This window comes from Spermophilus citellus, assembly GCF_964194105.1.
Source record: "Spermophilus citellus genome assembly, chromosome: 12".
Taxonomy (NCBI): domain Eukaryota; kingdom Metazoa; phylum Chordata; class Mammalia; order Rodentia; family Sciuridae; genus Spermophilus; species Spermophilus citellus.
In genome coordinates this window covers 9,655,762-9,678,304 of record NC_138198.1, presented here as the reverse complement: position 1 = coordinate 9,678,304, position 22,543 = coordinate 9,655,762, and the positions used below count along the sequence as shown (strand labels likewise).

At 33.8% G+C, this 22,543-nt stretch overlaps 1 protein-coding gene and 1 long non-coding RNA gene across 2 annotated transcripts in view; both read left to right on the top strand.

The window, feature by feature from the left end:
* LOC308631412 overlaps nt 1-22,543 on the top strand; it is a 114,819-nt gene that overhangs the window by 9,004 nt on the left and 83,272 nt on the right. The window lies entirely within an intron of this gene.
* LOC308632029 (uncharacterized protein) overlaps nt 1-22,543 on the top strand; it is a gene marked incomplete at its 3' end in the record, with an annotated part of 48,563 nt that overhangs the window by 4,931 nt on the left and 21,089 nt on the right. Inside the window, exons 4-7 of the mRNA XM_081263686.1 lie at nt 2,568-2,674; nt 3,716-3,853; nt 6,292-6,356; nt 21,816-21,849. Coding sequence (XP_081119812.1) covers nt 2,568-2,674; nt 3,716-3,853; nt 6,292-6,356; nt 21,816-21,849 — 344 coding nt within the window. The remainder of the gene's footprint in view (nt 1-2,567; nt 2,675-3,715; nt 3,854-6,291; nt 6,357-21,815; nt 21,850-22,543) is intronic.

The following is a 22,543-nucleotide window of genomic DNA, read 5'->3' as shown; positions in this document are numbered from 1 at the left end:
TTAGTGCCTTTCATGATACTACAAGTAATCTGTGTAGATCAGCATAAATCTTGATGATACACAAAATTTCTGAATTAAATTTTGCCTAAAATTATAAGTAACTTTAAGTAGCAATTAAAGTGGATGAGAATAAAAAGAATTTTGGAAAATATCCAAGCATTATGTTACCAGGATTGTCATTACAAGTGAGAATACATTTTCAATGTTATTTTTATTAGAGTTTATAGTTTTACATAGTAGTTGAATTCATTCCCCCCAAATCTTACATGCATGGAATTATGGAATTCCAGTTGAGTCATTGATTCCCTCTTTTCCATCTGTCTACCCCTCCTCCTCCATTCTCCCCCTCCTATTCTCCTGGACCTCCTTTCACCTATTTATTTGGTTGATTCTTTTTACTTATACATAAGGGTGCAATTACCTGTGGTATATTTATATATGCATATAACATGAATTTTAAAGATTTCCTTCTTCATTGCCTTCCCTTTTTCATTATCTCTGTGCCTCTCAATCTTCTTTTTCTACACTAATGATCTTCTTTACATCTTTTGATATTCTGTTCTTCATTTCTTTTTCTTTAATTAACTCCAGCTTCCACATATGAAACATTTTACCTTTGAGTTTCTTATTTGACTTATTTCACTTAGCATGATATTCTTGGATACCAACTCATTTACCAACAAATGACATAATGTATTTTTATGGCTGAGTAATACTCCATTGTATGTATGTGCACCAGAATTTCTTAATCCTTTCATCCATTCACAAGTACTTGGGTTAATTTCATAATTTACCTGTTGTGAATTGTGCTACTGTAAACACATGTGACTGTATTAATATACAGTTACACGTAAAATTTTGTTTTACTAATTTGGGGAAAATACTGAGTCATGGGATAGCTGTTTCATGTTGTGGTTCCCTTCTTAGATTTTGGGGAATTTTCAAACTGTTTTCCAGGGTGGTTGTACTAGTATGTAGTCCCACCAACAGTGTAAATGTGTGCCTTACCCCCACATTCTTTTTTTTGACCAGGGAGAGAGAGAGAGAGAGAGAAAGAGAGAGAGAGAGAGAGAGAGAGAGAGAGAGAGAGAGAGAGAGAATATTAATATTTATTATTATTATTATTTTCGTTTTCAGCAGACACAACATCTTTGTATGTGGTCCTGAGGATCGAACCCGGGCCACACGCATGCCTGGCGAGCGCGCTACCGCTTGAGCCACATCCCCAGCCCCACATTCTTACCAGTATATATTACTGTTTGTGTTCTTGATAATTACCATTGTGGCTGGAGTAAGATAAAGTCTTAGTGTAGTTTTTATTTGCATTAACATAATTGCTAGAGATGTAGAAGACTTTTTTATATATAGTTGGGACATTTGTGTTTCTTTTGAGAAATTTCTGTTTAGTTCTTTTGCTCAGTTATTGACTGGGTGTTTTTTTTGTTGTTTGTTTGGAGTTTTTAAAAATATTTATATTTTAATTCTTATTGGACACAATACATTGATTTTATTTATTTTATGTGCTGCTGAGGATCAAACCCAGGGCCTCACATGTGCTAGGTGAGTGCTCTACCGCTGAGCCATAATCCCAGCTCTGTGTTAATTTTTTTTGAGTTGATTATTTCTCTTTGTTAATCCCCTCTCAGTGGATTAGTTGGAAAAATTTTCTCCAATTGCATAAAAATAATATATTTTTGTATTGAATTTTCTGACATGTAAGATAAATATCTTTCAACTTATAATAAGAGAAGACACAGGAACAGTTATGAAAAAGCAACATAGTTTACTCAGACTCTATCAATTTTAAGCAGAAATTCCTTCCATTGGAATCTGGGATTCTGATTTCATAAATAAAAAAGAATCAAGTGGACTTGTATAACATGGAGAAAACTTCCATGTTGCTGGAAAGCTCTCAGAAATATATTCCTGTAACTTCAATTGTTCACATGTGAATATCTCCAATAAAAAAATCAGTGTCAAGTAGGTGTTAAGCAATGGAAAAGCTATTTCTGTACTACTGGACATACAATGCACAGTTGTGTAAATTTTCTCTAGCAGTAAAACAAGGAATCTTTTCTATGAGGCTTGGTATTACTGGAAAAGTAGATGTTCTTCAGAATATGATTTATACACCCTACTAGTGAGTTGAGAATTTGGCTTGTTAGTGAAATATAATACTTATATCCTTTACTAATATGTATTAGGGAATGGGTCTATTGGGATATAAAATACAGTTTATGTCCTAACGATGCTCTTGGTTGAGGAGGATTCATGTTACATAACTCCAAGATGCCAGGATGAATGCTTGACAGCGGCAAAGATCCATGGAAACAGTAAATGTATGAAGCAGTTTTAGAAATGCTGGAGTTCATGTGGCCACTCTAGTCAGAGGAGAGGCATCTCAAAATGAAAGAGCAGCACGTATGGCAGCAGAATGGGAAGAGAAGAGAGTGGCTACTCTTAATTTACATTATTATTATATGCTTATGTTCATACAGTATTTTGTAAGGTTAACTTCAGTTGAAAAGTAGTAATCTTGTGAATAAACTATATTTGTTGTTTTTCAGAGTGGCCAAACACCACTTCTACTCGCCGTAAAGAAAAACAGAAAGATGATGGTAGAATTTTTTATTAAGAATAAAGCAAACATACATGAAGTTGATGATAAGGGAAGGTATAGTACCTTATATTTTTTAGAAAAAGGTTAATATTGTAGTAAAATCACTCAAGTTAAAAATATTAAATTAATGGGAATGACATAATCATTGGAATAGAGTGAAATTTATGAACGTAAACTAAAATTAAGGAGAAGAGCAATTATTCAAACTGAGCAACACAAATAAGAGTATGTAGTATGATTCACATGCCCTTATAATTATTGTCTGATAATTACTATTTGATTTTGTTGATCACATAATCTTGTGTTAGCTAGAGTTTTCATGTTAGTTTTGTAAAATATAGACTTTTAGTTTGTGCTTTTATTCAGTATTGAACTTTTTAAATTTTCTGCAATATTTCATCTTCTCCTGGAATAGTTTTCTTTTGCAAATGCTGTGTTGAGTATAGATAGACATTGAGAATTATTTTTTTCTTTATATGACTATTTTCTTTAAATTACTTAATTTGTAGAATATTGATTTCAGATTTTTCCTAAGTGACGTCTAATTAGTCTTAACAAGAACATTTATAATGAAAAAGAGTGTAACATATGCTTGAAATCTGGTTGCAAGATTATACATGTAGCATTGATTTCAATGCCTGGCAAATGCTTCTCAGAGTGAATGACTGAAGCAACAATTATTATTATTATCACCAGTGCTACTGTTAATATGTTATACCTGCAAATACCTTTTTACTCCTTGACCTTTGGCTGACTGTGAGTTACAATATATTACATCACTCTAAGAAAGAAATGGAGCTTTATTCATTGAAATCTTTGCCAACTCCAGATGAATGACCTCATCATAATTAATGTTCATTGAAGGATTTTAAGTTTGTAACTCTCCCCTTTTGGGACACGTGATTTATTTTTTTATGTGTTTATTTTCCTTTTAGACTTACAAATGATTTAGAAAGATAAAGATTTGATCTTCCAAGATGTATATGTCTGTTAGTGTATGTAAAGCTAGATGTCAAATTGGTAAAAAGTATTACAATGGCTTTTTAAATAAACTTATTAAAATACCTAAATTTGAAGTTATCTCTCCTATTTTAGAACAGCCCTCATGTTGGCTGTGGAACATAAATCAACACACATAGCTGAGCTGCTTCTTCAATGTGGTGTTAATGTGTCTGCTTCAGATAATTGTGGAGAGACTGCCTTGTCTTATGCCATTGCTAGTGGAAATACTGCGTAAGTATTTATATTACAATACTAATCAACATTAGATGTATATCCACAATAGTTACACCTGTTGCATCTTATATATGAGGTGAGATTTCATAGCATTACTATGTATGGAACCGTAGTGAGTTAGGACAGTTCATTAGTCAGAAACCCTTCAAAGTCTAGCCAAGAAGCAGTGATGATACTTTGATTGGGCAAAGAGAAGGATGGAGGGGTAATGGAGGCAAGAAAGATGGTGCAGTGAGATAGACATTATTACCTTGGTACAGGTATGACTGCATATATGATGCAATGGTACATCGTGTAAAATCAGAAATGAAAGTTGTTGCAGTTGTGTCCAATGAATCAAATTGCACTCTACTGTCATATATACATAATTAAAATGGATTAGTTATTTAAAAAAATAAGTAGTGATGTGTGCATGAGTCACCTTCAAGGTTTGTTCTCTTCTCTCTCTTCCCCTCTCCTTTCTTTTTCTTCTCATGCATGCTGGGAAATTTTCCTACCGCTGAGATATACCACTAGCTAATATCTTAGGACTTTGTAAACCTTTATCCTTAGGGTTTCCAGCATTATCCAATTCATTTCAAGCATAACCCCTCCTCAAAGGGACAGATAGTATCACACCTATGATTTTATAATTTGCTATTTGAGTCTTGAAATTCCCTGTTTAGCTGAAGTTAGCTATTCTACCATCCCCCTTTAATTTATCAAGGACCTAATGATATCCTTGAAGTGCAAGGAAGATAATTCTGTAGTCAGATGGAGGGGAATAAATAGATTTTTAAATTGTTCCTTTATCTCTGTCAGTTCTGTTGCTGTGGTGTTTCTGCCAGACCTGGCCCTGTAGTCTGGTAGTGAAGAGCTTTTATTTCAAAATATCCTGACTGATCCAATCCCTGAGTCTTCATGGTAACCCACACTTAGACTCAACACTCTTTTTAGTTCTCATGCACTTATGCTTTTTATTCAACAGTTGTTTCCAAGCAGAAGCACACTGCTTTGACAGCTTGGCCTCTAGCTTTGGCCAACAAATACTAAGCACTCTGACCCTGTCCCCCCTTTTAGGAACCTTATGTGGAATCCCCATATTAGCCTTGCCCTTTCTGGTGCATTATCCTTTTAGGACTTTGTCTTTTCTGTCATAAAATTAAAATCATTCAAATCTATTAGAAAGCTTCAAGTAAAGCTTCAAGTAATCTCTGGAAGAGATCAGAGTTTTCTGTCATCTTGGCTAACAGATCTGTGCCCCAAATCCTTCCATCCCTTGAAGTAGATTTCCTTTGACTGCAGCGGGTTCCACATCACTGTTTTCCATGGTGAGTGCCAATTTAGATTGGCACTTCTAGTAGTTTTCCCAAGTAATGGAAATTTCCAAGCTGTTGGAATCGCTGCCTAAAGTTTTCAGCATTTATTAAGGTCTGCCTCAAAAGGAATAGATTAAGCAGATTCATTGAATCTAAGAGAGCTAAGCCCCATCATGACTCCTCAGTATCCATTGTGTTAAAGAAAATTCTGTGTTCCAAGTCAGTTGGAGATCAACATGGAAATGTAGCTACACTTATCTGCTGATTCTTTTCAACTAGGTAGAGAAGAAATAGTAGTAGTCCAAGTTTTTGGCATTTGTTAATTTCTTGCCTTTGTTGTTATTGATTAGTCTCACAGAAGGGGATGATTATATTCTCTAATTTAAGGAGATATTTATAAATAGTTATAAATTAATTGTTGATTTGCTTTGAGTTATAAAGCACAAAGAAGAGCCCAATTGATCATGAAAATTAGGACTCAAGCATTTTTTAAAATAATTTTAACTTTTGAATATTAGAACCTATGAAAAATGCACATTAGTTCTAGCTGAGATTGTAAGTAGTTAAGTATGCCATTATTTTACTATTTTGCTTAACATGTTTCAATATTATCTTAGTAAATCTCCATAACAACCTGGTGAACTAAAGTGATACAACCCTTATTTTTTAAAAGGCCTTAAGCCTAAGAGAAAGAAGTTGTGCAAGAACAAAAAATTATTTTTTACAGAGACAGGGCATTTTCTGAGTTCAAGCTACACTAGTTAATATATTTACCTGTCCTGTTCTCAATTAATGGTCATTTCATCTCTTTTCTTCTTTAACTTCAAGCTATGGGTGCAGTGACACATGCATTTACCCCAGCTACTTAAGAGCCTGAGGCAGGACAATTGCTTGAGCCCAGGTATTTAAGATCAGCCTGACCATCATCATGAAATACCATCTCACAAAACAGAAAAAAACAAACATTGTACAAATAATTTTCAAGTTAACAAAATGTTTATAGGGCATACAGATTAGGAGAGCATATGAAAAAGTTCTGATACTAGATCTAAAACATTATAAAGTATTGAATTATATTTGATCAGTGTTTTCATATGAGTGTTAAAATACCAATTTTATTACTTTTTTCAAATATAGAAACAGGAATTTAATTCTTCAATACATGAAAGCACAATCTAGAACATCAGTAAATTTCAATCCAGGTAAGACTTAAAAAAATGAGTTACTCTTGGTGTTCATGCCCTGTGTAAATAAGAGTAAGAATGTTTGATCACAAAAGAAGAGTGGGAAAAAAAATAAATGTTCAAATTCCATTCATATTTTTTATATCTTTCTTGCTCATATAGAATCCAGGATATCTTAATAATTAACTATAAGAAATTTATCATCTAAATGATATTGTCTGAAGAAATTTTACATTAATTTTGACCCTGAAATTTTATGTCTTTGCAGAAGTAAGAATATTTTTAAATTATATATTCTGTTTCGTATATGGTCACATGATAGCAGATTGGACTTGTTATAAAACCAGGTGTTCTTGTCAGTTGTTAATATCAGCTCCTATTGAGTGCCTACATTAGTGAATTTCACAGTGATATTTCTATACACACATATACAATACTTGAATCCTGACCACTTTCCTTACTTCCATTTTCCCCCTCTACTCCCTTTTTCATCCCCAGTTACCTTCCCTCTTCCTTAATGTTCCCTTCATCATTTTCTAGTCATTCTTATTTTCTTCCCAGATTCCACATGTTAGGGAGAGAATGTGATAATTGGGGTTTTGTTTCTGATTTTTTCACCTTAACATGATGACCACCCTTTCCATCCATTTTACAATTATTGTCTTTGTTTCTTTTTTAACATTTTTATTTGGGGTTTGAAATATACCATTTCCTGGGCCTTAAAATTTCTACTCAGAAATCTAATATTTTTTCTGATATGTTTATAATTGCTTTGGCCCTTATTATAGATTTCAGTGTACCTTTGGTAATTTTATAGACTATGATTTGGAGAAGTTCTTTTCGGGCCATGTCCATTTGGTATTCTAAAATCTTATATCTGGATGTCCATAACTTTCACAAGATATAAGAAATAGTTTCTTTTATTCACTGAGAAAGCTTTCATTGCCTGTAGCCTGTACCTCTTTTCCATTATGTGTACCAGTGATTCATAAAAGTAGTCTATGAATTGTGTCTAGTGGTTTTGTAATTTTGATTGTTGTTGATATTGTCTGAATGTGATATTTCATCGTCAACTTCAAGCTCTGGTATTTTTTCTTTCACTTGATCTAGTCTATGGGTCTAACTTTAACTGGATATATTTATTTGAGGTATTGAGCTCTTTATTTTCAAGATTTCTAATTGATTCTTTTTCAGAATCTGTATTGAATTGTTTTTTCATGCCCTGCATTGTTTTCCTTAATCTACTCAGTTTTTCTTTGCTTCATCTTTGAAATAATTCACTATTTTAACATTTTTTTTGAATTTTATTCTGGCATTTTTTTATATTGCATTATCTTTGGAAATAGTTTCTAGGGTAATTAACTATAAAACAGTCATACTACTTTGCTTTTTATCTTTCTTATATTTCTATATTGAAATTTGTACATCTTCAGGGATATATATCTTTTCCACATTTATTTGAGTGTCTGCTTAGGAAACTGTTTTCCCTGGATGATGTGTCTTATGCTATTGATTAAATGTGTGATATTGAATTATTTTCCAAATGGTGTCTCTGTTGTAGTTTCCTATGTCTTATCTGTGACTCCTGAATGGTGATAGCTTGCACTGTTAAGTAACAACTTTCTTTGTCAGTGTTGTGAGAGTGGAGTCATGTTAGTGAAATAGTGATATAGGCAGTAGAGTATCTGAAATGCATTTTCTGTGGTGGTTCCTCCATACTTGTCAATAATATGGTGTCTGCAAATATATGGGAGATACCTAGGCTGAGAACCTGCATAAATGAAGATCTCAAACTCGCATAATTCTGTAAGAGTTTCTTCATTTATTTCTAGTCTTGCTTTAGTGTGTCCAGACCACTGAATTTTAGCCATCTCTTTCCATTACTAAATGTGTGTGTTAGGTTAAAGCTTTTTATCACTGTTCTTATTTTTAATTTTTTTTCAGCACCATGTTTTATTTTATTTTTTTAGATATGTATGACAGTAGAGTGTATTTTTTACATACATGGGCTACATCTGATTCTATTTAGGATCAGAGAGAACTTTTGGCCTTTGGTTTTTTTGGTATTGGCTTATTTCACTAAGTATAATAGTCTCAAGTTCCATCCATTTACCAGCAAGTGCCATAAATTTCATTCTTCTTTATGGATAAGAAATACTCCATTGTGTATATGTACCCCATTTTCTCTAACCTTTCATCTGTTGAAGCTCACCTAGGTTGTTTCCTTAGCTTAACTATTGTGAATTGGGCTGCTGTAGACATTGATGTGGCTGTGTCACTGTAGTATATTGATTAAAGTTCCTTGGAGATATATATGCCCAACTCTCCATCATGTCAACTTAGGAACTGATTTCCTCAACAAGACTTCTAAATTGCAACAAATAAAATCAAGATTCAACTGGGGTGATAACTGGTTGAATGGTGTTTCCATTCCACATTCTCAGAGGAATCTCCATACTGTTTTCCAGAGTACTTGCACCAATTTGCAGTCTCACTAGCAAAGTATGAGTGTAACTTTTTTCTCACATTCTCTCCAGCATTTATTGTTACTTGTATTCTTAATAATTCCTATTTTGCCTGGATCAAGAATGGAATATCAATGTAGTGTTAATTTGCATTTTCTAATTTCTAGAGAAATTTAGCATTTTTGTGTTTTTTCTACTTTTTATTGATTTTATAATTTTTAAGTGCACAATAACAGTGGAATGCACTACAATCCTTATTACATATATAAAGCACAATTTTACCTCTGAATATAAAGTATGTTTATGTCAATTTATGCCATTTTACATGTACTTTTTTTGCACTACAATTCGTTTTTTATTTTTGTTTCAGTTAGTTACACATGACAGTACAATGACCTTGACATATCATACATTTGAACCACATGAGATACAATATCTCATTTTTCTGAGTATACAGGTTGTAGATTCACATTGATCATGCATTCACATATATACACCAATAATAATAATGTCTATTCCATTCTACTATCCTTCCTATCTTTCCAACCTCTCCTCTCCCCTCCCATCACTTCTCTCTTCTTAATCTAAGGTAGCACTATTCCTTTTTTTTCCTCACATCTTCATACATGTGGTTTGTATAACAATGAGGCTCTCCTTCCACCATCCGTGCAATTCCCTTTCTCCCTCCCTTTCCCTCCCACACATCTTCCCTGTGTATAGGTAATCTTCTTCCAATGCTTTTTCTCTCTTCCCCATTTTGAGTCACCCCCCTTATATCAGAGAAGACATTTGGCATTTGTTTTTTGGGGACTGGCTAAATTCACTTAGCATAATATGCTCTAATGCCATCCTTTTCCCTACATATGCCATGATCTTATTATTTTTTTAGTGTTGAGTAATATTCCATTGTGTATATATGCCACATATTTTTATCCATTCATCCATTGAAGGGCATCTAGGTTGGCTCTACAGTCTAGTTATTGTGAATTGTGCTACTATAATCATTGATGTGGCTTAGTCCCTGTAGTATGCTGTTTTTAGGTCTTTTGGGTATAGTCCTAGAAGAGGAAAAGCTGGGTCAAATGGTGGTTACATTCCCAGTTTTCCAAGGAATCTCCATACTGCTTTCCAAATTGGCTGCACCAATTTACAATCTCACCAGCAGTGCAATTCTGATCAAAATCCCAATGACATTCCTCACAGAAATAGATAAAGCAATTATGAAATTCATCTGGAAATATAAGAGACCCAGAATAGCAAAAGAAATTCTAAGCAGGAAGAGTGAAACAGATGGTATCACTATACCAGATCTTAAACTATACTACAGAGAAATAGTAACAAAAACAGCATGGTACTGGCATCAAAACAGGCTGGTGGACCAATGGTACAGGATAGAGGACACAGAGACTAACCCACAAAACTACAGCTATCTTATGTTAGACAAAGGTACTAAAAGCATGCACTGGAGAAAATATAGCATCCTCAACAAATGGTGTTGGGAAAACTGGAAATCCATATGCAACAAAATGAAATTGAATCCCTATCTCTCACCATGCACAAAAGTTAACTCAAAACGGATCAAGGGTCTAGGAATTAAACCAGAGACTCTGCATCTAATGGAGGAAAAAGTAGGCCCTAATCTTCCTCATGTGGAACTAGGCCCCAACTTCCTTAATAAGATGCCTCTAGCACAAGAGTTAAACCCAAGAATTAACAAATGGGATGAATTCAAACTAAAAAGTTTTTTCTCAGCAAGAGAAATAATATGTGAGATGAATACGGAGCCTACATCCTGGGAACAAATTTTTACCCTTCACACATCAGATAGAGCTCTAATCTCTAGGGTATACAAAGAACTCAAAAAGCTACACACACACACACACACACACACACACAAATAATCTAATCAACAAATGGGCCAAGGACCTGAACAGACACTTCTCAGAAGAGGATATACAATCAATCAACAAATATATTAAAAAATGCTCACCATCTCTAGCAATCAGAGAAAGGCAAATTAAAACTACCCTAAGATACTAGCTCACTTCAGTAAGAATGGCAGCCATGATGAAGACAAACAACAACAAATGCTGGTGAGGATGCGGGAAAAGGGTACCCTCATACACTGCTGGTTGGATATTGACCATTTTAAAAATATATTTGCTCACCAATTGTATTTCTTGTTCTGTGAACAATCAGTTTCAGATCCTTTGCACATTTATTGACATCCTATGACCACTAGAAGAGAATATTAACTATATTGGGTTGTGTGTGTGTGTGTTAAGTTTTTTGATTTTTTTTTTCATGGGGGCACATAGTGGGGATTCAACTCAGTGGCATTCAACCACTGAGCCACATCCCCAGCTCTATGTTTTATTTTATGTTATTTTTATTATTTTTGTTGTAGATGGACACAATTTACTTATTTACTTGTTTATTATTTATTTATTTATTTTTATGTATTACTGAAGGTCAAACCCATGGTCTTACACCTGCAAGGCTAGTTCTCTAACACTGAGCCCCATACCCAGCTCTGTTTTGCATTTTATTTAGACATAGAGTTGCTCAGTGCCTCACCATTGCTGAAGCTGGATTTGAACTCTTGATCCTCCTCTTTCAGCCTCCTGTGCTGGTGTGTTTTGAATTCTTTATATATCCAGAAGACTAATGTTCTGAGGTGCAGGTGGTAAAGATTTTCTCCCATTTTGTAGGTTCTCTGTTCGTGTTCTTGATAATTTTCTTTCCTGTGAGAAAGCTTTTTGTTTCCTTCCCATTTATTGATTCTTGATTTTATTTGTTGCAGTTTAGAAGTCTTGTTGAGGAAGTCAGTTCCTAAGCCAAGATGATGGAAAGTTGGGCCTATATTTTCTTCTAGTGGGTACAGGATGTCTGGTTTAATGCCTAGTTCCTTGATGTACTTTGAGTTGAGTTTTGTGCAGGGATAGGGGTAGGGGTTCAATTTGATTCTGCCACATGCATATTTTCAGTTTTCTCAGTACCATTTGTTTAAGAGGCTGTCTTTTCTTTCAATGTATGTTGTTGGTGCCTTTGTCTAGATTAACAAGACAGTATGCATGTGATTTTTGTCTTTGTGATGTCTTTTCTGTTCCATTGGACATTTTGCCTGTTTTGGTGCCAATCCCATGCCATTTTTGTAGCACTATAGTATAATTTGAGGTCGGATCTTGTGATGTCTGCTGTCTTCTTCACTTTTTTTCACTAAGGATTGTTTTGAATATTCTGGGCTTCTTGTTTTTCCAAGTGAATTTTATGACTGCTTTTTCTATTTCTTTGTGAAATATCATTGACACTTTAATAGGAGTTGCATTAAAACTATAGCATTTTGGTAGTATGTCAACTCTGGTAACATTAATTCTGCCAATCCATGAACATTTGAAATATTCCATCTTCTACGGTCTTCTTCAATTTCTTTCTTTAGTGTTTGGTAATTTTCATAATAGAGGTCTTTCACTTCTTAGATTGTTTCCTGATTATTTTATTTTTTATATTGTTTTGAATCCATTGTGATTCATCAGCTGATGCATAATTTGTATACAGGATCATAATTGATTTATGAGTGTTAATTCTATATCCTGCTACTATGCTGAGTGTGGTTATGAGTTTTAAAAATTTTGTGGTGCAGTTTTGTGTCTTCTACATATAAAATATTGTTGTCAGCAAATAGGGATATTTTGAGCTCTTCTTTTCATATTCATATCTCTTTAATCTCTTTTTCCAAATGGCTCTGGTTAGAATTTCAATATTCATATGTTGAATAGAAGTGGTGAAAGAGGGTACCCTTGTCTTTTTCTAGTTTTTAGAAAGAATGTTTCATTTTTTTCCATTTGGAATCATGTTAGTCTTGGGTTTTTTGGTATAGAGCTTTTAAAATGTTCAGTTACATTTGTATTATCCCTATTTTTTCTACCATTTTGAACATGAATGAATGCTGTATTCTGTCAAATGCTCTTTCTTCAACTATTGAGATAATTATGTTATGTTTTTTAAGTCTATTAATGAATCCTGTTTGATTTCCATAGGTTGAACCAACTTTGTGTCCCTGGGATGAACCCCACTTGATCATGGTGCACTATGTTTTTAATATGTTTTTGTATGTAGTTTTTTTCAGTATTTCATTAAGAGTTGATGCATGTATGTTCATCGGGGATATTTGTCCAAAGTTTTATTTCTTTGATGTATCTCTGTCTGGTTTTGGTATCAGGATTATTCTTCCTTCATAGAATGAGTTTGGAAGTGTTTCATCCTTTTCTATTTCATGGAATAATTTGAGGAGTATTGGTGTTAGTTCTTCTTTAAGGGTTTGATAGGAATTGCTGGAGAATTTATCTAGTTGTGGACTTTTCTTTATTGGTAGGTCAAAATATTGATTTATGAAAAATAAGTTGCTTCAATAATGCTAGAAATCTCTGGGTTCAGTGGTACAAACCGATAATCCCAGCAGCTTGGTAGGCCGAGACAGGAGAATTGTGAGTTCAAAACCAGCCTCAGCAATGGCTAGGTGCTAATCAACACAGTGAGACCCTTTCTCTCAATAAAATACAAAGCAGGGATGGGATGTGGCTCAGTTGTTGAATATCCCCAAGTTCAATCCCCAGTACCAAAAAAGAACTACAAATGTAAAAAAGAATTATGAATATGTATAAATGTCCATGAATCATTCAGGTAACAATTAAATAGGAAAGGGAAAATACATTTTAAAAAAAATCTCAGTGCTTTTGTGGTGCCAGTGATTGAACCAATAACATCATGAAATTGAGGCACATTCTCTGTGAGTGGGCTACATTTAAAGCTGTTGTCTTCCACTTTTAGTACGTTTTTACATCAGTATAGGTCATGAGGGTATATAGATTGCATGCTGAAGAAGTGTGAAGTCTCTAAACATCTTCCACTTAATGAGGAGGATTGAGAAAATTGACATCATATTGTATAAGACAGTACTAAATGGACCATCCTGCTCTCCTGGGACCAGATAAACTCTACTTTATGGAATTTAAAAGTCTCAATAAATCATAGTTTGGGCTGGGGTTGTGGCTCAGTAGTATAGTGCTCACTTAGCACATGATAAACACTGGATTCGATCCTCAGCACCACATAAAAATAAATAAAATAAAGAAATTGTGTCCAACTACAACTAAAAAATATTTTTTAAAAAAGTCATAGTTTATAAAATTGTCATCAAATGGTCTTTTACATCTACCTTGCCATGTGAAATAAGACTAGAATGTGAATAGCATGCATGAATTGAAATACTCCTCTTCTTTTGAGTGGTGAATATAAACTCAGTCTATATAATTTTAACAGTACAAGTCTTTTGTACTCCTCCTCCTCCTCCACATCATCATCAGCATCATCATCATCATCATTGTCAGCATCATCATCATTATTTATTTCACTGTTGGGATTGAAGCCGGAGCTCCTTCATTCTATGCAATACATTACCACTTAGCTCTTTCCTCTGCCCTACCAGTAGATTCTCTCAGAGTAAATGTCTTATGTGTTTGTTGTTGTATTGTTTTATAGTTTTAATGAAGTGGGAAAGAATTTCTTCTATATGGAGAGACAATGTTTGGCTCATTCTGAAAGCATGAGTGAGTTCATAGCCTATTTAAATGTTTTATCATATCAGCTATTACTACATAACAACTTGCTGCTACCTCCGTAGTGCTTCTTTCTGTATTTCCCTATGACCATGTGGTATGGATAAGAGTGTAGAAACTCTGAAGGTTGTCATCTTTCAACACTTTTGTCCCTAGGGGAAGTAAAGTTTTGTTTGTACCACACATAAGATAGAAAAAGTAGCTGGAAGTAAGAGATGAGCATATTTGCTGTCTCCTACACTGGAATGTCTTTGTAAGCTTTCTGTTCCTGATCTGTTTACTGCTTTTCTCTAATTTCTGTAGATGTTTTTTTCCCATACATTTGTTGACCATCTGTATTTCTTCTGTGAAGTGCCTGTTGAATTTCTTTGCTCATTTATTAAATGGGTGGAGGTGGGTGATGGTGTTATTAGTTTTTAAGCTTTGTTGTTGTTGTTGTTGTTATTATTATTATTATTATTATTTTATGTATCCTGAAAGTTAATGCGTTTTCTGATGTGCAGGTGGCAAAGGTATTTTTTCCTATTGTGTTGGCTCACTTTTCATGTTCTGGGTTTTTGTCTTTGCCGTGAAGAAGCTTCTTAGTTTGATGGAGCACCATTTATTGACAATTGATTTTACTTTGTGTTGAGGGGCCTGCCCTTTCAGCATCTACTCTTGGGAGCTTGAAGGCATACAGAAACCCCTCCAAAGACAGTTGCAGATAATTGCTTCTGCTATATTATGCAGCAAAACTAGCTTTCATAGTGGCTATGTTCCAATTTACATATAGCAGTCATGAGAGGCCAGAGGGGATACACAACATATAATATTATGGGAGTCCTGCCACCAAGAGTCTAGCAACTGCCTTGTACCAACTGGGGAGTAATTTCTTGTCAAAGGAGCAGGTAAATGGTGCTTGCCAGTGTTCTGACAACACTCTGTCACAAAACATAGTGTTGTATTTTAGGACATCCCTGCTGCACAGTGAGAAAGATGAGCATTCCTCCGTGTAGATCCAAGGTCAGGCCCACCAACAACTTCTTTTGCTTTAGAGATTTTATTAATAAGTCAGTTCCTGAGCTGATATGTTGGGGTTTGGGGCCTACGTATTCTTCTATCCAGTGCAGGGATTCTGGTCTAATACCTAAGTAATTGATCCACTTTGAGTTGAGTTTTTGTGCATGGTGGGAGGATTAGGGTTCAATTTAATTCTACTACATATGGATTTCAAATTTTCTCAGCACCTTTTGTAGAAGAGGCTATCTTTGCACCAGTATATGATATTTGTGCCTTTGTCTAGTATGAGGTAATTGTATTTATGTGAGTTTGTCTCTGTCTTCTGTTTCATTGGTGGTCTTACCTGTTTTGTTGCCAATACCATACTGGTTTTGTCTTTATAGCTCTGTAGTGTAATTTGAAGTCTGATATTGTGATACCTCCTGCTTCATTTTTCTTGCTAGGTATTGTTTTGGGTATTCTGGGTCTCTTGCTTATCTAAGTAAATTTCTTTATTGCTTTTTCTGTTTCTTTGGGCTCTGGAAGGGAGAGCATTTCTCTGGGCTCTGGAAGGGAGTTGCATTGAAATTTTATAGCACTTTTGGTAGTATGGTAATTTTGACAATATTAATTCTGCCTATCCAAGAACATGGGAAGTCTTTCCATTCCTAGGACCTTCCTCAATTTATTTCTTGAGTGTTCTGTAATTTTCATTGTAGAGGTCTTTTACCTTTTTTGTTAGATTGTTTCCCAAGTGTTTTTTTATGCTATTTTGAATAGGATAATTTTCCTAATTTCTCATTTAGCTCATCTTTTATTGGAGTATAGAAACAAAGTTGATTTATGAATGTTACTTTTGAATCCTGAAATTTGATGAATTCATTTGTGTTCTAGAAGCTTTCTAGTGAGTATTTTTTTTTTGAGGGAATCTTCTTAATATAGAATCACATTTTCTTCAAACAGTGCTCATTTTAGCCCTTCCTTTCCTATTCATATCCCTTTAATTACATTCCTTTGCCAAACTGCTCTGGCAAGAGATTAAAGGATGGGATTTGTTCAGCTCTCTATTTATCATTCAGTCGTGAATTTGGTCTTCTGGTGTTTTATTCACTTATGATCTGATAGATTGCAGAGTATTATCTCTACATTTTGTATTTGCTAAGAGTTGCATTGTGTACTAATAGAAGTAGTGAAAGTGGGCATCCCTGTCTCATTGCAGTTTTTAGAAGAAATTCTGTAGTTGTTCTCCCTTCATAATTATGTTGTCTTTGGGTGTGTCATGTATAGCTTTTACAATGTTGAGGTATGATTCCTTCATTCCTATTTTTTCTAGTGTTTAAAGCATGAATAGATGGGGTTTTATGTAAAAAATAGATGCTGCATCTATTTTGATAATCAAGTGTTCTCATCTCTGTATCTATTTGTGTGATGAATTACATTTATTGATTTCCATTTGTTGAATCAGTGTTGTATTCCTGGGATGAAACCCACTTGGTCATGTGCACTAAGTTTTTAAAATCTATTTTTGTATGAGATTTAGCAGTATTTTATTGAGGATTTTTGCATCTATGTTCATCAAGGATATTAGTCTGAATTTTTCTTTTCTTGATGTATCTTTGTCTGGACTTAGTATCAGTGTGAGATAGGCTTCATTTAATGAATTTGAAGAATTCCCTCTTTTTCAATTTCATGAAATAATTTGAGGAGGATTGGTATTGGTTCTTCTTTAAAGGTTTGGTAGAAATTGGCTGAGCATCCATCTGGTCCTAGGCTTTTCTTTGTTGGTAGAGTCTTGATGACCTTTTTATTCTCATTATTTGAAATTGATCTCTTTAAATTTTCTATATACTTCTGGTTAAATTTGGGTAGCTCATGTCTCCTGGAATTTACTGATGTCTTAGATTTTCTAGATTATTGGAGTATAGATTTTGAAAAAAATAGCTTCTATTTATGCTCTGTTTCAGTAGTATCTGTGCTGATATTTCCATTTTCACCATAAGTTTTGGTACTTTTCATTTTTCTCTGATAGCTTGGTTAATATTTATATATTTTGTTCATTTAAAAAATTTTTGATTCATTTCTTTTTCAGTTTTTATATCTTGATTTTGTCAATTTCATCTTTGATTTTTATTTTTTCCTTTATTTTGCTGATTTTAGTGTTTTTCTCTAGGTCCTTAAGATATAATGTTAGATTATTTTACTGAGTAATTTTCTATTCTTTTAATGTGTGGGCTCAATGCTATAAACATTTCTCTTAGAACTACCTTCATAGTGTCCCAAAGGTTTTTATATATTGTATCACTATTCTCATTTACATTTAATTTTTTTATTTAAACTCTGATTTGTTCATCTATCTGTTCATTATTCAATAGTGAATTTAGTCTCCTAGTGTTAGTTTTTTTAAAAATTTTCATCTTGTTGATTTCTAGTTTTATTCCATTATGGTCTGAGAGAGTTCAAGGTATTAGCTCTATTTTTGGTATTTGTGAAATGTTGCTTTATGTACTAAAATATGGTCTATTTTGGAAAATGTTCCCTGTGCAGCTAAGAAGAAAATGTATTCAGTCATTGACGAGTAAAATATTCTGTGCATTTCTGTTAAGTCTAAATTATTTATTGTAATTTTAATTTTATATTTAATTTTTGTTGGTATGATCTTTCTAGTGATGAGAGACACATCTTAAAGTTCCCAATATTACTGTGTTGTGATCTGTTTGATTCTCTATATTGAGAAGGAGCTCTTTGATTACTCAGATGCTTCATAGTTTGGAGCATATATATTTGCCACTATTATTTCTTTCTGTTGTATTACTCTACTAAGCAGTATGAAAATGGAATTTTTTATGTGTTCTGATGAACTTTTGCTCAAAGTCCATTATATCAGACATGAAAATAGATACACTTTGTTTATAAGATCCATGTGAATGATATGTTTTTCCCATCCTTTCACAGTTAGTCTGTGTATATATTTGTCTAAGAGGTGAGTCTCTCGGAGACAGGCTATTGTTGGGTTCTTTTTTTTCCAAATCAATCTGCCAGTGTATGTGTGTTGATGTGTTGAGTCCATTAACATTCAGTGTTATTATTGAGAGATGATTTATGTTTCCTGTTATTTTGGTTCATTTCTAGTTATCAAGTTGAAATAGATTCTACTTTGATTAACTATTCTTTTAGTTTTAGTTTCTGTATGTTTTTATTTGCATATTTTATTTTTTCTTAATAAAATATTTATTGAGTGTGTTTTATAATGCCAGCTTTCTAGTTGTGATTTTTTTAACTTTTGTTTATTATGGATGTTATTATCTCATATTAAAATCTGATATAATTTAGTATTCTATGCAGAATCCGTTTTCTTTCAGAGCTTAGTATATATTATTTCAAGACCTCCTAGCTTTTAGGGTCTTTGAAAAATCAGCTGAGATCTGGATCGGTTTGCCTCTGAATATGACCAATCATTTTTCACTATCAGGTTTTAAAATTCTATTATAAGTAAAATTCTATACTTATTCTGTATGTTAAGCATTTTCATACTATTGTGGCTAGGTGTGTTGTAATTCTATATATTTAAAATTGTATATACCTCCTGTGTTTAATTTTTCATTTCATTCTTAAGATTTTGGAAATTTTCAGTTATTTCATTGAAAAGATTGTTCATTTTTTGTTTTGAAATTCAATACCTTCATCTATCACAGTGAATCTTAAATTTGGCCTTTTCTTATTATCCCATATATTTTTTAAAAAAATTCTGTTCATGGTCTGGTAACATCTTTTCTCCATGATGAACTTTATTTTCAAGATTATGCACTACTTCTTTATTACCTGAATATTTGTCCTTCAAGTCATCTAGTGTATTGGTGATGCTTTGCATTGCATTTTTAATTTGGTTTATTGATTTCTGAATTTTGAAAATTTCTGACTGATTTTTCTTTAGAACTTCTATTTCCTTATTGATATTTTACTTCTTGTGTCTTCTCTGTGATTTTACTTTTTACATTATCTTTTATCTCATAGATCAGTTGAAATATAAACTTTCAAAATTCCTTCTCTGATATTTTCTTCACTGTGGTTTTTGTGGAATCTGCTTTTGAGTCATTCTGGTTTGTTTGGCATGCTTTGTTCCCTTGCTTGTTCATATTGTTTGTGTGTCTATTCATGTATCAAAATGGATCTCTAACAACAGAACTTCTATTCAGTGCATTTCTAGTGATCCTGTAGATATCTTGTGGCTCACAGATTGGGGGGGAGCCAAGTAATTGCAACCAACTGTGCATAAAAAATATAGAACTAAATTGCATACTTAATTTTTATTTTCACACAAAGTTAGTTGGCACAATAAACAGAAATGTATCAAGTTATATCAGTAACAACGGTAAGTAATCATGAGTTATAACTTTCATAAAATAAAAGAATAGGTATTTTCTATAGCTTCAATTTTATTAATTGTTGCTTTAGCATTAGTGGTGGTATGTGGAGTTTTATAAACCAAGAGCTCTGGGAGAAATTAAAAATAGGGTTCATTATGAAGAACAAAGCAATGGTGATAGAAAAGGATTAGCAGTTTCAAGATGTGAGTAGGGCAGAAGCAAAGTGATATACGATGTATTGTTTATGAGGAAGAAGGAAAAACAAGTAAAAGAAATAAAGAGTAAAGTGAGAATAATGGAATTTGACTGTTTGTAAGAGAAAAGAAATAGAAACAAAAGAAATAAAAGGTTTAAAACAGAACACAAACTCAATCCAAAATAGGCTAATTGAAAACTTTAACCCTTAACAACAGAGTAAGGAAAAATAACTATGTTTCAGAATAGTACAAATGAGAAAGCATAAACAAACATGTACAAGTATATGAATGTCCTTCATGTATCCATCAGTACACATACAAAAACTGAAAAGAAAAAAAAAACAGGATTGTTACTGAGAGTATGTGCTTGCTGTCTCTTCCAAAGTGTCTTTCCATCTCTCAGTTTCCATTCTCCATGGGATGGTATGGGGAGCTGTGAAAGGTGCTGTCGGCTCCACCCCCAGGGTATAGGTCTTGCTAGGTTCTACAATATGTTCTCAGGGGAGGCAGTGAGGTCCTGTCTGTGCCCCAGGTGTTTCACTTCATGGGGAGTTACTGGGCATAAGTAAATTAGTGCACACCTAGGACTCTACTCTACTTTTCTCCCTAGGGCTACATTCATGGGACAGGGATGCCAGTCCTTTACCAGTTCTGTTTTTTCAGGGTACTGTTCTTTCTTACCTCCTTAGGTCTGCCCTCAAGCACCAAGGTCCATCACTCCTGCTCATTAGGATTTTGAAGCAACTGCCACTGGTCTTGGGCACAGCTGTGTCGAGGGAGGAGAGGAGGACAGGCTCTCTTTGGCCTATCTGACTAGTGTTACCCCCAGGAGAAATACTGTCCATGATAGAAATTCTCCTGATTTGCTAGGCTCAGTTTATGTCTTGTGGATGGTGTCTGCCAGATTTATATATCGGACTGAGCCCCAACACATGGATCTAAATTCCCAGTCTGAATTTGTGCCATTGCAGTGCAGATGTTTAAATATGTCTCCAGCTTCAACTCTGTGTACATTCCAGGCAGACTGGTGGTGACTTTCATGCCACAGTTTAATGAGTAGAATAGCTTGACCCTGTGGTCCCACATTCTGCATTCCAAGACTGTCTGCTGCACTTTTCATATATATAATTAGTTTTAGGTAGACACAGTATCTTTATTTTATTTTACATGGATTGAAACCAGTGCCTCATGCATGCTAGGCAAACACTCTACCACTGAGCCACAATACTAGCCCCTTGTCTGCATCACTTTTCAGTCTTTTTTTGTCCTAATGTACTGATTTCCCCCTACCACATCAGATCCTAAGCTCCAGCTCTGTTTCTCATCTTTGTCTGATATACCCCAAAATCCCCATTTTTCAAGGTCTCTGTCCAATATTGAGTATCAGTGGCATGCTTTTATCTCCCACCTCACAGAGAAGCAGTTTTCTCACTCTCTGAGTCCCATATGGTGGAGCTGTGAGAAAATCCACTTCCTGCTAATTCACCATCATGTCTCCCCTTGTTTGACACTTATATATTTATGCTACTTTATTTGACAATGATAAGGTTTTCTTTCATTTTTGCAACTTTTAATAAGGATTATGATTATGGGACCAATGATTTACTTTTAAGTATCAAACTTTTATAATTCCTGTTGTTTCTTCCTTGCATTTGATAAGTACAAAGTGGAAAACATAGGAGTTGTTAATGCATTCATTACTTACCTGTCATAAATACAATTAATATTAATTCTAAAAATTTCTCCAAGTATGGGTCTGGAGGAACATTTTATAACAAAACATCAGAGTCATAAAATTTTATATTTTATATTTCTGTTTTTGATTAATTATATATTTTACTGTTTTATTTAATAGTGAAAGAAAGTCTTAAAGATGACTCATTAAGAAGGTATGAATTTATAGATTTTAAATAAAAAATGTCTATTAACTAAGTGGAGAGTGAAGGTAGAAGGATTTGTTGAGTATTCTAGTGTGGGACAGACACCACATTCAGTTAACACTTGTTTCCTAAAGTTATCTTATAAGCACTTTGAAAGTATCTGTGCTATTATAATCTGTTAATTACTAATAAAGAGCTGTCATTCATTAAGGTTGACTATTTGTCCCATATTTGTGCAATTAATAAGTTTCAGGCCTGTGTTTAGACTGTAGTCTTACCTGGCTGACAACTCCATTGTGTTGTTGCACTGTACAGGTTGATACCAAGTGGGACCTATACAGGAAAAATCAATTTTACAATTTATTTCAATGTGTCTGACAAATGTATTCTAAATAACATATATATTCACATTTTAGCTTTCATATTGTGTATCATCAATTTAGAAAGTCAAAGGCAGTTGTGTGTTAATTCTGATTTATATTTTACCTGATAAGCCAGGTTGTAGTCCAAGATTTTGTCCTCATATTGACAGTTCCACTAGTAATCAGGATTTTTTCTTAATATATGAAAAGCTTTTATGGAAAATCTCACAGAGCTATGGCCTCATGGTTTCTAATAAACAAGAAAATCAGGCAAGTGCTGTAGAGAAATTATTTTACTGAAAGTTATGAATAACATCATTTAGACAATGTTGTATTACTTA